At 57.6% G+C, this 15,711-nt stretch overlaps 1 protein-coding gene across 2 annotated transcripts in view; it reads right to left on the minus strand.

Moving 5' to 3' along the window:
- The window catches only part of AP2A2 (adaptor related protein complex 2 subunit alpha 2), a 63,810-nt gene that overhangs the window by 18,839 nt on the left and 29,260 nt on the right, over positions 1–15,711 (minus strand). For both annotated transcript variants that reach the window (XM_068556721.1, XM_068556720.1), the window contains exons 3-6: positions 9,740–9,882; positions 8,165–8,358; positions 5,006–5,135; positions 1,894–1,995 (exon numbers count right to left, since the gene is read on the minus strand). In XM_068556721.1, the coding sequence (XP_068412822.1) occupies positions 1,894–1,995; positions 5,006–5,135; positions 8,165–8,358; positions 9,740–9,882 (569 nt within the window). The remainder of the gene's footprint in view (positions 1–1,893; positions 1,996–5,005; positions 5,136–8,164; positions 8,359–9,739; positions 9,883–15,711) is intronic.

Consider the following 15,711-nt stretch of genomic DNA (forward strand, 5'->3'; position numbering starts at 1 on the left):
GAAGGAACACTGACAAAACCAGCCTACGTCGTACTTAACAGTGAAACATCGTAGACCTTCCCCCTTCGAGAGTAGAAACAAGACACCAATTACCTCTCATGTTCAACACTGCAGTGGAGGTCCCGATTGGAGCCATAAAGCAGAAAGTATAAACAAATATGGACTGGGAAAGGAAAAAAACTGTCATGCTCCACAGACCACATGATGGAATACGAGGAAGACCCAAAGCAATCCACGTATCAATTACCAAAATTAATAGGTGAGTTTAGCAAAATTGCCAACATCAAGAGCAATAAACAAAAACCAACTGTGCAAACCAGCATACGCTATTGTATAATAACATTTATAGGGTGTCATTGAGAACAGCATTTTTTAAATAAAGTATATAAAGACAAGACGAATAAAAAATAAAAGAACCTCTACTCGAGAAGTTGAAACATTTTTGAGAGAAATTAAAGATTAAGTAAATGGAGAGAAATACCATGGTCATAGATTGAAAATCTCAATACTACATAGATTTGAATTCTCCCAAAACTGACCTACAGGTTAAAGGCAGCCCCAGTAGGATTCTGTTGAGTGGGGGAACACTGGCCCCACGAGGCATCAAATTAACCCAAAGTCACACCACTGGTGCAAAGATGTACAGAGAAACCAAGGCAGTGCAGCACAGACTCAGCTGCTGGTGTGGGACCAAGGGGCAGCGCAGAGTCTGCGGGGAGAAAGCAGCACCACACAGAGACACCTGTCCCAGGTGGGATCATCGACCTGCACGCGAGCCCTCAGAACAGGGAACAACTTCAGACATTTAAGGACACGAAGGCATTAACCATACAGGAAAGGATTAGTAAGTCTGACTATACTAAAATGTGGAATTTCTGATCATAGAAGACTTCATAAGAGACTGAAATGGCAAGTTACAGAGCAGGACAAGATTTTTAAACACAGAGTAGGCTGAACCGTACGAAGCTGGCATTTTTGTAGATCAATAATGGTTAAAAGTTGGCAATTCTGTTTGGTTCAACCCCATCTAACCAACAAAGTGCTCATATCTAAAATATATAAAGGGGACTTCCCTGGCGGCCCAGTGGCTAGGACTCCTCACTTCCAGCGCTCCCACTGCAGGGGGCCCGGGGTCGATCCCTGGTCGGGAACTAGGATCCCACACGCCACGTGGCGCGGCCAAAAAAATAAGTAAATATAAATGTAAAAAGAAATACAAAATTAAGGTAAATTAACAAAATAAAACAAGAACTTCTATAAAACAACGAAAAAGACAACGCCATGGGAAAGTGGGTGAAAGACTGGACAGGCTCTTCACAAAAGAAGGTATTCCAAGAGCTAGTAAACGTGCAAAGCTGCCCAGCTCGTAGGTAATCAGGAAAACGCAGACCAGATCACAACGCGAGAGGGCGCCCAGCGCTGGGCGGGGCCAGGCTCCTGAGTCACCTCTGGGGGAGGGCTAAGTGCTGGACAAGACAAGGCACAGGCGGGCGGGGCACAGACGCTGCACGGCAGCAGGGACCAGCCGTCGGCACGCGAAACAATTCGCCAACTTCACGTGTCGGGCAAAGCAAGCCAATCACAAAACAACATATGCTGTGTGATCTTGCCACACAAAACTTAAAGCGCAGAGCTGAATGCACTTTGAGGACGCTTCCTCCCCGTAGCGGGGCCAGGGGCTGAGCCGCCCTGCTCTGTGCACTCTGCCGCGCGAACAGGGCACTTCTGACAAAAAGGTCGAAAGAAAAGCCGATCAGCTATTAACCAAGACACGTCCACCCCTGAACTTACAAACTGACCCAAACATCTTGCATTCCAAAAAGTACATATATTAATTAAAGAAAATAACTAAGACCAAAACCCACCGAGTTCCGTTCCCCTCGACGGACTTACTCTGCTTAACCTGGAGACGGCCAGAGAGACAGAGGTTTTAAACTCTTCCGGGTTCTTCTGTGCTAAGGTGGTGATGAGGCTGGCGGCGGCGGTCACCACGCCCTGAGAGGAGACACACACACACATTCAGACGCCAAAGCTCCTGACGACACCCTCTCATTTTAAACTCATTTTCTAAACAGAACTTTAAACTCAGAGGAACAAAGGCAGAGGCAGCCCAGGGCCGCCTCAGGCCCACTCTGATCAGCTCTCAATGTGCTTAGAAAGCGAGGTGCACACATAGGTTGTTTTCTTGTTCTAGTTTCTCTCTGAAAACTGGGAAACCCAGCACCCCTCTAGCCCAGACCCTGCCTCAGTGAAGGCCAGTGCGGGGCAGCGGCTCCAGGCCCCAGTCTCCACCCGCCCATCGCCTGCCTCTGCACTCGCTGCCCCGATCTAGATCATTCCGGGTGGGCACACCGTGTTCAGACTCACATGAATCTTTACAACCCAAAACTGAGATCGTGTAAAACGGCAACTGAAAAGCCCATTCTTCCCCATTTTGAAGAGTGATCCAAGCCGTGTCTCTGCCCTCTGTCCTGGAAGCACCACCGGGCCCGGATGAGACCCGACCCTCCCCACGGAGCCCCGCGGCCCCTGGCCTCAGCACACGGGGACCTTCCACGCAGCCCAGGGGAGTCTCTACCGACGTCCTGGGGCACTAGTATTTACTCCCAGTAACTCGCGTCTCCTGGAGGGAGACACTGGCTAAGTAGAGAAGGTCTCTTGCAAATATAAGAAAGAAAAGACAAAACGAATGACACCCATTGACAAAAACGAGTGTAAAGATGCCAACAAAGCTCCCTCGAATCATCACATAATCCCCCCAGTCCCTCCCCCTCCCCCACTCCTGAGCAGGTGGGAGAAGGCGGCAGAGTTTCTGCAGCGAGGCGGGGTCAGGCCTCACCAGAGGCCGCCGCCGTGCTATTCTCCCGTCGTTCTGATGGAAGCGCGAAAGCCACGCTACAGAAACGGACCTAACTGGCCTCACTGTCCGCTTCTCAGTGGGCAATAAGGGCCAAACACAGAGCTTTAACAAACAGGCATTTGCAACACGCGGCTTCCGCAGGGCAGAGTCTCTTTCACCGTGGCTTCTGAGTGTTTGGGACACAGCCTGCTTCCCCAGGAAGATTCACCTGCGGGATGAATCAGGCAACATTCTGACAGAAGTCAGTTGGGGCTGGTTGGCTCCCGAGGCGCAGTTCCTCACGTTCCCTGCGCGCCCGGAGGGTCTCTGCAGGAAGGCGGTGTGAGGAGAGGGCTGGGGGCCCACGCAGCCGTGGCTCTGCCGGCCCCCAGCCCCGACCCGGGCCGCCTCCTCTCCCCGCTCAGGACACGGCTCGGGCCGCGCAGGACTCAGGGCGGGCCAGGCCTGGCACAGGGCTCCGCGCGTCACAGCCCTCCCGCCTCCTCCGCTGCTCTCGGAAGGGCTTGCTCCCTCTGGGTGGGCGAGTGACACTCTTCCTGGGGTTTCCTGACCTTGAGACCAAAGAAGCCAAATCTCCCGCCTTTGGTGGCAAAGTCAGGAGGTGTGTGACACAGAAGCCACGGCCCCGTGGAGGACAGAGCGCAGGTGCAGAGAGCAGCAGAGGTGAAGGGACAGCTGGCCGGCCGGGCGCGGCCTCACCCTGGGCTGGCTGAGACGCCCCTCCACCTCGCCCAACGCAAGCTGGGCTCCTGTGGCCTAGAACCACAAAGGCGCCAAGCGGTGCACCCGGCCACAGAGCCGGGTACGTGAAAATACAAAAGCGAACCAAACAGCCGGGCACAGAAGCGTCAAAGGAGGAGAGCCTCCTGGCCGGCGAGACACGGCTCCGCCACCCTGGAAAGCGCTCGGTGTGGACGTCGCTGGCCTTGGGCCTCGGCACCTGTCGGCGTGTGGCTGCAGAAAGCTCCCCCGACAAGGCAGGAGTGATGACAACTCCTGGTAAAATGCCACGAACCGTACCCAAGAACGCCTGCTCAGAGCACTGGGCCGCGTCCCCGCCACACCTGGGCTCTGGACGGCCCTGCCTTGCCGTCGGCTCCGGGTTCAAGCCGGGACCTGTGCGAAGCCGTCCAACCTGAGCCTCAGTTTCCTCGTCTGCAAAACTGGAAAACGCCCCACGGCCTCCAGCCTGGCCTCCCGGCTCCACGGCAGGGCCTGAACCCGAAGAGATGGAGCATGGCCCGGCCCGCGCGGCCCGCATGTGAACGCTGCGGCCCGAGGCCCCCGGCCCCGCAGCACGGCCTGCAGACGCCCCCTCCCCTCCGAGGAAGGGCTGCCCTGTGCAGACTCGAACGTTCCTGGTAAGCGTCGGAAACGACGGAGGGGCAGCTCGCCGGGCAGCCCAACAGGCAAGCCGCCCAACCACCAGCTCTCGTCTCTGAGTCTACATATGCCGATGGGTTACTTTTCATTTAATCTTTAAGGGAGATTTCTCTTTCTGGGAAACAATGGAGTAACCAGCTAACGTGCTAACATCTATCAGCTCAGCAGGAAATTCTGTGTGGAACCTCGATTCTCTCGTTTGTACAACGGGATTCCGGCAGGACAAGGCCACTCTGTCCAGCGTCATTTCCTACTCGGCCCCGCCTCCCGGTGTCAGCATGGACAAGGGCCCGTGACTCACGGCCACCCACAGCCACCGAATCGCTCCACGTCTCCCTGCCCTGGCCTGTGACGTGGGGAGGGCTCGGGCCTGGCTCGGGCACCAGCTATGTGCACCAGGCAGCCTGCAGCCAGAGCCCGGGGGGGCCACAGGACGGCCCTCTGACAGCCTTAAGCAGGGTGCAGACAGGCACGCCTTGTGAAGCCCTCAGTGGACGCGGTGTTTCCAGAAGATGCTGGGCTATGCCTTGTTCGTCCCTGCAGCCGTCAAGCTGGAGACCCCCCAACGCCTGGGGACCGGGTGAGCCAGAGGCCCTGTCTAGCCCACCCTGTCTGTCCCCAGGGCAGGGGCTCCCGGGCCCGATGGACGGGTCGTGGACGTCGCCCCAAGCATCCGGAAGTCACACGCAGCTGCTCGCGCGGCGCTGGCCCGAAAGAGGCTACTCCACGGGAGGGGCGGCAGCCTGGCCCAGGGGCACCTACCAAATGCTGGTCGTTGAGGAGGTGCACCACGCGGGACGTCCAGTCGCCCATGGGGACGAGGTCCGGGGACGTCCTGTACAAGCGCAGCAGGCACAGGGCGGCGCTCTGCTTCACGCTGTCCATGGCGTCTCTGCAAGGCAGACAGCCGTCACTCCTGCGCCCAGCCGGCGGCCTGGCCCAGAGCCCACGGACAACCCCCCGAGTCACCACGGGAGCAGAGGCGCACCCCTGCGGGGGCTGCAGGGACACTCAGGGCAAGGCTGCTTCAAGCCCTCCACGCAACAAGCTCAGGCCCACCTCCCGCGCTGGGTCTCGGTGGGGACCACGCCTGCACAGTGACAGACAGCCGTCCGCTCGAGGGGCCGCCTCCACGGACGTCGCCCCGAACACGGTGGACGGGAAGGGGTCCTGCCACCGTTAACCTGCCCCTCGCCGAAGCAGCGATCCCCAAGTGCCGTGCACGACCTCAGCTACGCAGGCTGACAGCTAACGTTCCAAGGACTGATGAACTGAATTACAGTATTTTTTAAGCTCACTTAATAACACATAGTCCAAAGGGGAGAGGATCAGAGAGCCTTGCACGGCCATGGAGCTGCGTGTCCACCTAGAGATCTCCTCCGCTACACACCGGGCGGGCGCGGGAGCACACGGGAAGGCCCGGGAACAACTGCAGCTACGCTGGGCAAGGGGTGTCTGGAAGGTTTCCTGTCCTGGTTTTAGTGCTGACCGAGGACAGAGATGGTCCCAACGCTGTTTACCCCTCCTCCTCCCGAACCCCAGCCAAACGCTGCCATGCAGCCAGGCAAGCAGCAGGCCCACCGAGGAGCGTTCCAGAGGCGGCCATCAAAATACGCCTGAGAAGAACCTGTCCACGCCCCCTAAGTGCTGACAGAAGCAGTGGGGTTCCTGTTCCGTGGAGGGAAGAGCAGGGTCTGGGGGCTGTCATTACCATTTACCTCCTTTCAGCTTTTTTATTCCTAAATAACTCCCAACGGATATGACAAACCCCTAAACTGCCCCCCATTCCATGCCAAAGAAAAATTACTTCAGTAAAAACCTCTCTCTTGGATGTAAACCCTCTGGGGAGCAGGGGGAGACGCCTGTCCCTCTCTCTGGCCCCGCGCCGCGTGCACCAGGAGCAGCGGGCAGTGGCAACCTCCAGGCCTCGCGGCCTCCTGGGCGTCTGCCGTCTGCGCCCACACACTGCGGCTGAAAGAAGCCGGCCGGTTTCTACCGCGGGGCCTACCAGCTGGCGGCCCACCCTGCCCGTACAGCCTCTCCTGGTGGGAACACCGGAGGACGGTGCGAGGCAAGGAGACCGCTGCCCCCTGAGCTTCAACTCTGTCTCCAGTCGGGGCCCAGAGCTCAGTCCCGGCCTGGAGGGCGCCCCATCGTCCCTCCCTCCCCGACCTCCCGGCTCTGCCCCGGCCGCCCTCAGCCTTGCAGCTCCACGCCCGGGCACCTCCGTCCCCACAACTCCACTTTGAGTCTATTAGGTCGCTGGATTTCAAGCGCTGGTCATTTTTTTCAAGGAGGGCTTGCAGGTCCACACAACCTGAGCTTCTGGGGGGAGAGCGGCTGCCTGTGATGCTGACACTGAGAGAACGAGGCCGGCTCCCCGCACACCCGTCGGCGATCTTCCTGCTGCAGGCTCTCTTCTCCACCTTGGGTTCGGCCCCTCCAGGCTGTGTCTCAGCACGCACCCTTCTGTGTCCGTTCAACCCGCAGTGCAATCCACCCTTTACTTCAGGGAAGTGTTCTGGAATTATCTGAACACTTGCAGAGATTACCTCTATTTTACATTTCACTCATCCAACACGTATGTATTTACCGAGCCCAGGGAGCTTGCTTCTGAAAGCAGAGACCAGCAACCCGCAGCCAGGTTAACTGTGCCCCGGGCGGGGGCGGGGGCGGGGCTCGGGTGGGCGCGGGGCTGGAGGAGGGGGTCCAGACACAGCCGCCTCCTGACTGGCTCCAACCTCCAGCCCCGCCTGCCCCTCAGGCCCACTCTGATCACACCGCGTCTTTCTCCCACCTCGGTGACTTGATTCTCGGGGCACCCGCTGTGTTCTCTGCGTCTTGCAGTTCACAGGCATGTAACGGTGTCACCTTGGTTCTCCACGTGCTTGCTCAGCTCTGCCACGCCTCTCCTGTGCTCGTGCTACTGGGGGTCCACCACCTCTGAGCTCTCACGTTCGGGAACGCTTTTTCCATCAGGCAGTCCCGCGGCCTCTCTTCCAGCCTGGCTCCTCCGTCTGCCTCTGGTGCGACACCCCGGTGGCACTCCTCCAGGCCTGCAGCCACACACCCGACACTCCTCGGGCCTGTGGCCACCCTGCCACCGCACTGCTTCTTGCTCACGGCCAAGGTGCTCAGCCTGGCACAGCTGCCACCTCGGGCTGACCATTCTCTGTGCACCGTAGGGGGTGTAGCTGCATGCCTGGCCTCCACCCGTGAGATGCCAGGAAGACACCCGTTGTGGTGACAACCAAACGTGCTGGGGCAACAGCACTCACTGAGAACCCCGCGTCTACACCACGTGCTCTGGCGAGGTGTGGGCGCGCTTCCCGACACCCCCCGGCCTCTCCACGGTGCTGCCCGCGGGTCGTTCCCGCGTCCCCGTGGCCAGAGGCGCTGGGAGGTGCCGAGCCCCACTCCATGTGCTCGCGGGTCGTCCCAGAGAAGCCAGTCCCCTGAGTCCTGACGCGCCCCCTGGGCTGGGACCCCTATCCAGCCAGGCGTGCCACCCGGGTGTGGGCTCTGGCTCACCCTCCCAAGGCGCAGAGCGTCCTGGAACAGGACGGGGGGCACGGCAGAGCCCAGCCCAGCACAGCACTGTTGGAAACTCTTCCAGACCTGCCTGCTCAGCCCCACTCAGCTTCCCTCCAGACTGGAGAGGATGGGGGTGCGGGGTGCTGGGAAGTCTCAGGATTGGGGTGCGCGAACGCTTCTGGGAAAGGGCGAGAACGGGCCCCGTGCCCGCAGGACGGCCGCGCTCCCTCTGCCTGGACGGAAGGTCCACCTGGCCTCCCCATCTCCCCACCACGTAAGACGTGAGACGGGGAGGTTAGCGCACTCCGTAAATCCTTCAGCAGTCACGCAGTTGATCTACTTAACATGAGAGGTGGCCACACTCTCAACAGGGCACCGGACACATACCCGGCTACGAGGATTTTAGGGATCTCCCCCGCGAACGCCTCGGCCATCTCCCGGCTGCCCACGTTGGCGATGCAGTGCAGGGCCAGGCCCGTGAAGGTGGGGTTACGGCTGCCCAGGTCGTTCTTGACGGCGTTGTTGATCAGGCGGATCAGCTCCGAGTTGGAGTTCACCAGCACCGAGATGAACAGGTAGCCCTGGGTTCCAGAGGGGCGAGAGAGCACAGCGCTCGCGACGGCCTGCGCGCCCCACACTCCAGGCAGACGTGCTCGGCCCTCGGCGAGCCCCAGCACCGTCTCAGTCTGCCGCCGGCAGGCCACGGAGGACCCAGCTGCCTTCCGCTGAACGTGCCAGCTCTGCCCCCGGATTCCGCTGCGAACGATTCTGTGGGACGAACCTAAGAGGCACTGTCCCCACCGGCATCAGACACCTTGGTGCCCCCCATCCCACTCACTCATCCACGGGGACCTGTGCTCACCTCGGCCTGACCAGGACGGAAAGGTCTGCCTCAGCTGGAACGGGGACACTATGGTGATTTCCAGCAACCCGGCTGACTGCCGTTCTCCCCTCTCTCCACTCCGTCTCTGGGCCCCAGCTTCCGCTTACCACCAGGCCAAATTCCAGCCCCTTGTCACCCCCACTGTCCACGCCCTCCCCACGCAGGGGCACGCTGACCTCTCAGCCCCCGTCGGTCTCAGGAGGAGCTCGCCTGCTTCTCTGGGTTCCAGCCGCTCCACCCTTCCGCGTACGCGCCTTGACTGGGTGCTGCTGCTCTGTCTGCCCTGGCCCCCGGTGCACCCCTTGGCCTCAGTCTCAGCTCAGGACGCCCCCCCGGAAGCCCTCCCTATTAGCCACCCGCCTCTCAGGGTCCGGAGGGTTCTACACGCCTCTTTCACTGGGCGCTGCCCACATCTCTGTTCTCTGTGTACGGGGCTGTCTGATGCCGTCTCCCCCCTGGAACAGAGCAGGGTCCACACCTGCTTATGGGCATATGTCCCCAGGGACCCTCAGCACACTGCTGGGTCCTGGAAGACAGTCGATAAATTCCTGTTGAGTAAATACCAATACTTAACAGAACTCCTGGGGCATTTAGGGTATTTTTTCACTTTCTGTAAGTTAAATTTTTGGACAAGAGGAAAATGTTACTTTGTAACACTCAAGAAGACATACAAATAACGTTACTCCAAGAGAATGCAGGGCTACAATTACAAAGCCTGGGGTGGGCAGGGCCCAGGCACCCGGCCAGCTGGGAGCAAGGCGAGGACCCCCACCTGCCCTTGGCTCTCAAACCATGTGGGTGTGGGGCCTGGTTCAGAAACAGGCAGTGGCCGGAGGGGCCACTGGGTGAACTCATCTGGGACACGCATCAGCAAGGCGCTGAGGGGAAGGAAACGCTCTTCTCTGCCCTCTAAGGCGGACCCATGGGAAACGGCACCCCTCGCGTCAAACGGGGGTTTGGTGCAGCTCCCGCCTAAACCCACGGGAAATCCCCAGACTAGACGGAAGGTGCAGAGAAAGAGCAAGACACTGAACAGCCACCTGATGAGAAGAAACCCCCCCCCGCCCCCGCGCACTCACGATCTGCTTCTCGGTGTATCTGTTGGAGCTGAGAAGGTTCACGGCCTCCATGTGCCCAAAGTCAATGTCGTGGCCCAGGAGGAAGATGAAGAGCAGCTTGCACACATACTTCTTCTTGCTGTAGCCGTCCAGGGCCTTGTCGCCTGTGGAAAGGAGGCGGGGGCAGGGCAGAAACAAGACAGCGGGACGTGCGGGGCCGGCCTCCAGGAGGCCAGCGTCGTGCGTGCATGGTGTTGCTAAGCCAGGTGCTGCACGTCGGAATCCTAATGTCTGGCTTCCCTGACAAAACAGAAGCCAGAACCCCTGCCTGGCAGCCGGAGCGCGGCCTTCCCAGGACGGCCCCGGGGCCTCACTCCCACCCGCTACAACCTTGCCAGGGCCACCCCGTCTTAACCAGCAGCTTAATCTTTTAAACACGTTTACTAATTTAGGCAGGCAGGTGAACACATTCTAAATAATCTTTCATTACACCCAGTTTCAGAACAAATCACCCACCCTAAAAGTCGCACACAAAAGGACCAGAAGGGCTTCTGTGTCTTCACCCTAATCACAGCACGACTACGCCTCTCACAGGAGACCACAGCAAGGCGGCTTCATGACGTGTCGCTGGCAGAATATAAGATGCCATTTTAAAAAGGACCACTAAACACTGCCATTTTAAATACCAGAGGTTCTTATTCCCCCGAGAAGTGTAAGACGTTCCTTAGCAGACTACAAAGATGACAACCAGAGAGTCTGGCCGCCTTCCGAGCTAGGCATCACAGTGACGCCACCACCACGCCGTCAAGGGCCGGACACGGGAACCAGGACGACAAGGACAGCAAAGCTCCTCATGGTAAGGGGTCAGGTCGCTCGTGCTCCAGGGACAAGCGCTGGCCGACCTCAAAGCGCTGCCTAGAAGAAAGACCCCCCACCAAGATTTCCCACGGTGACAGTGGATCACGAGTCAGCCAGCCAGCTGGACACCTTACACTGGGGAGCTGCTCTGAGAAGCCCTCCCTCCTTCCCAGCAGCAAACTGGCATATGGTTTAATGACCAAACAACATAACGTCAGACCAGGTCTGGCTCCCACCCCCACCCCCACTCGCTCATCTGCCCGCTGCACTCGAGGAGCCCAGCTGTGTCACTTCCTGGCTGGGACCCGTCCCCGTCTCCATGGGAGAGCATCTGCAGACGCAGGACACGCAGCCCACGGCAAGCAGCAGCCCCCCATCTCCTACCCACCCGGCCACCCCTCAAGAACCAGCCTGAATTCCATCACCTCTGGAAGCCTCCTTTGACAAGCAAGCCAAAAGTGCCGCCCCCTGCTCTCACCCCCTGGAGAGTGGTCCCTGCCACTCAGAGCCCAGGGAACGGCCGGCCAGACTGTGTGCTGGATGCGGCCTGGAGGCCCAAGGGGCTCTTTCTCTGCTGCTTCAGGACCTGGACCCAGGGTCCCTCCCACAGCCCTGCCCAACGCTGGGAGACTTACAGACGCACGCACTTGAAGGCCAAGCGCACAGGAAGGTGAGGGCCACAGCGCAGGCAAGAACAGTCAAGGGTCTCGGCCCCCGTGCTGCCGTGACACGGGATAAGAGCCAGTGTCTCTAGGGAAACACATCTGAGCCCTGGTGACCAAATCCTTCTGGAGGACTTTTAACTGTGATCCTTTTTCACCCCTTCTCTCACTGAGACTGGCGTTCAACCCTGACCCTAACCCTCAACGAGTATCTTCTTATGTTCAAAGAAGTAAAAAGACTAAGATGCCGAGGATGGACAAGGAGGGCGCCCCTGTCGTTTTCTGGATCTCAGGTGAAGCACCTCGTGGGCTGTGAGATGCTTCAGAACTGCTGGCACCAGGGTATTAACCCTTCCCTCCCCGGCATCCCCACAGACCTGGGTGTCTTCTTCATTCTCCATAGCGCTTAACTGAATTCAGTCGTTAAAAAAGGGAAATGCAAATTAAAACCACAGTAAGGTGTCACTGCACACCCACTAGAAACACCAAGATTTAAAAGATTAACCATACCACGTGCTGGTAAGAATGTGGAGGGACTGGGAACTCACACACGGCTGGCGGGGGCACAAAATGATGCAGCCACTCTGGAAAACGTGTGGCAGGTTCTTAAAAGGTTAAACATCCACCTTCCACGTGGCCCGGCCACTCCATCCCCAGGTACCTTCCCAATGGGAACGACACCAGGCGTCCACACAAGTCCCGCACACCAGCACTCACGGCAGCTCCACGCCTAGCCGTCAGCACAGGAACAAACCCAGACGCCCACGCTGGCGAGCCAGCACACCGTGGGGCAACCCACCACGACGTGGGCAAACCCCAAACGCAAATGCAAGTCACAGCAAGCAGACACCAGAGGCCTCCCGCTGCCCGATTCCTTTCATGTGAAATTTCTAGGAAGAGCAGAAGTGCGGTGACAGAAAGCAGATCAGGGGCTGCTGGGGGCTAGGGAGGGGGTTAGGTGCAAAGGGACACGAGGGAACATTTTGGGGGTGGGAATGTTCTCTTTTTTGTCTGTGGGGGTGGGTGCACGAACACATGCATTTTTGCCAAAATTCAAAGCGCACGCTTAAAACAAGTGAACTTTATTGTGAGCAAATTGTATATCAGAAAAGCAATTTTTAAAAAATTACTCTGTCAAAATATCCCAGGAAAAAAAGAAGAGCAAAAGATGAAAGAACACGGGCAAGGGGCTTCCCTGGTGGCACAGTGGTTAAGAATCCACCTGCCAATGCAGGAGACATGGGTTCGAGCCCTGGTCCAGGAGGATCCCACATGCCGCAAAGCAGCTGGGCCCGCGCGCCACAACTACCAAGCCTGAGCTCTAGAGCCCGCGAACCACAACTACTGAGCCCACGCGCCACAACTACTGAAGCCCACACACCTAGAGCCCGTGCTCAGCAACAAGAGAAGCCACGGCAACGAGAAGCCCGCGCACTGCGGCAAAGAGTGGCCCCCACTCGCCACAACTAGAGAAAGCCTGTGCACAGCAACAAAGACCCAACACAGCCAAAAATAAATAAATAAAATAAATAAATTTATTAAAAAAAAAAAAAAGAACATGGGCAAAATGACGGCAAGCGGTGAAGCCAGGTGACGGCCGCCAGGCGGGGAAGGGAACAGCGCCCCCCCATACGTATACGTTCGCGTTCCCTCGATAAAATGGGGTGGCTTTTCCAAGTCTTTCTATACCTGTAAAAACATACATTCTTTACGGAAACGCTTTTTATTCATCTTTCTACCCCTGGCACCTGGGACTGAGTGAGCGCCCAGCAGTGAATGAGCAAGTGAGCGTCTGTTACCTGGTAAACCTCCGAAGGCCACCAGCCAGAAGACATTCTCCCACCTCTGGGCAGGACAACACAACAGCTGTTTTCTAGAGGTTCCAAGGTTGAGGGCAGGCCCACTACAGCCCTAATGACCTCCCACTCGGCGGCTTCCACAAGCAGGCCGGCCGGGCTGGCGGGTGTGCAAGGCAGGGCAGGGTGGGCGCCCCACCCACAAGGGGCTCTGGGCCTGCCCGGGGAGACGAGCTTAGGCTAGAAGGTGACGCCACGTCCTCCCTCAGCGGTCGACAGCGCACGTGAGGGCATGGCCCGGCTCTGTCAAGGGCAAGGCTTTCACACCGGCGCTGCCCTGAGGCCCCGGGCCCTGCCCCAGCGTCACCACCTTTGTGTGTCTGCCGTCAAGGACTCCACCAGATGCCACGGCCACCTGCAGCCTGTGCACTCACCTGCACGCCCACTTCACCTTTCCTCCGTCTGCGTCCGGGACCATTTGTCTCTGGTCCGAAGCACATCCTTTAGACTCTCCTTCAGCACAGGCCTTCTGATGGCAAACTCTCCTTTTCTGTCTGGCAAAGGTCTTTTTTAGCCTCATTCTTAAAGGACATTGTTAGCCAGCTGCTACTGTCCAGCACTTTGGGACCATCCTCCGCTCCGCTGCCCCTCGTCCCTGTGACAAGTCGGCTTCCACGAGGCCCCTGTGAAGACGGCCCATCTCTTCCCCCTCTGGCAACTTCAAAGATTTCCCGTCTTGGGTTTCTGCATTTTCACAATAGCGTGTCTAGGTGTAGATTTCATCTTATTTATTTATTGTAACTGTGTTTATTGAATCTGAGGTTTAGTGCATTTCATGAATTCTGGAAAGTTCTGTCACACCAGCCCCCCTTTCCTCCCAGGAGGTCACTTAACCCTGCAGGCCTTTGGACCACACGCCTGTGTCTCTCACCCGCTCTGCTGCTTTGCATTCAGGACGGGCTGTTTCCTTACCCATCTTTCAGAACACGCCTGTGGTTATAGCCACCCGAGTTCTTCATTTTAGTTCTGCATCTTTCAGTTCTAGAATTTCCATTTGGTCTTATTTCAAAATGTGCTATGTCACTTTTTATACTTCCCAAGCTTCCCACTGAAATTTTCAAGTTCGTCTTTTATTTCTTTAAAAACAGTAAACCTAGTTCTTCACTGTAATCTGAACCTGGTCTCGGAGGCCTCTGTGATTCTGTTTCTGCTTTCTCTGCTGGTTCTTGCTGTGCAGTCTTGACTCTTTGCGTGCCTGACTGTCCGTGACTAGGTGCTGGACAACATCCTTGAGAAGCTACCTGTAGGAATCACTCAGCCTGTGATGGTAACCTCTTCCTCCAGAGGACTGAGTGCGAAGTCCCGCTGCAGGTCTGGGGCAGGACGGGCTCGCTCCCGGGTCTCTCCTGCCCTAAGGGCACCGCCTTTAGGGCCTCAGTTTAAAATGGAAGAAGGTCTCACACTGTGGGCTCTGGGATGACTCCCCTCCTAGACCCCAGCAGCTCAACCTCAGCGCTGGGCCTCCTCAGGCCAGCTGGTTCTGGGGGGCTGTCCCGTGTGCAGTGGGGTGTCCGGCGGCCTCCAGCCACTAGATGGCAGCAGCACGCCCATCCCCAGTCCCGACGGCCTTTGTCCCCTGGGGGCAAAGTCACCCTGATGGACAACCGCCCCTCTAGACACTGAAGGTCACCCAAACCAGGCTCTGTTTCAGGGCTGCTCCCCTGGGGTTAGCAAACTCCCTCCCGGCACAGAGAGACGAGTGCTCTGCTTGCTTTCGTGGGCCACGAGTTCTCTTCTCTTCTTGCTCTATGATGCTTTCAAGATTTTTTTAATACCGTGTCTCTTTTTAAGCCGCTTCCAGTGGAAGAGTTGCTTGAGGTGTGCGCTAGCCGACGTGGCAGCTTCAGCCGCGTGGGGCTACTGAGTACTTGGCCTGCACTGGTCTGAACTGCATGTGTTCCATGCGGGACGTTCCAAAGACCGGGCATGAAAAACATGTAAAATATCTCAATAGCCTTTTCTACGCATTACATGCTGCAATGATAATATTTTAGGTACACTAGATTAAATAAAATATATTAAATTTAGTTTCATCTGCTGCTTCTTACTCTGTTTTAACGTGGCTAACAGCAAACTGAGAATTCAGTGTGTGCCTGCGTTTCCGGTGGACAGCACGGACGGAGAAGTGCAAGTGCAGCCCCCAGAGCGCATACTTCTGAGAACAAGGAGTAGGTTTTCCCTTGTCTGCTGCCACTCAGGGCACACACGCTCCATAAATGCCAACTGGTTAACAGGGAAGAGCGAGCCTCCTTCCCTACCCAGAAGGGCTCAGCTGAGACAGGCTCGGGGGCAGAAGAAACTACAGAAGTCTTGTTTGTCCCCAAACATTTAAAGACAGTTTGAAGATTCACCCTCTTCTAACCACATGGTGAACATCTCTTAGGCGCTGTGTTCCTCCCCAGGAATGCGCCCGTGTTTCCACACACACACACACAGTTGCAGCAGCGGACACCACCCGCCCCTTCAGCGGAGGCCTGGAGGTGCCAGGAGTGGGTCAGCTCTGTCGGGGTCAGGATCTGCCTTCCTCGGCTTACGAGCCACGGCCAAGCAACGTCCCCAGCCCATGCCAGACCCTCTACCAGGCAGTCTGCACTCCGAAGCTCCCTCGAGGGCTAGT

This window comes from Eschrichtius robustus, chromosome 11 (genome assembly GCF_028021215.1).
Source record: "Eschrichtius robustus isolate mEscRob2 chromosome 11, mEscRob2.pri, whole genome shotgun sequence".
NCBI lineage: Eukaryota > Metazoa > Chordata > Mammalia > Artiodactyla > Eschrichtiidae > Eschrichtius > Eschrichtius robustus.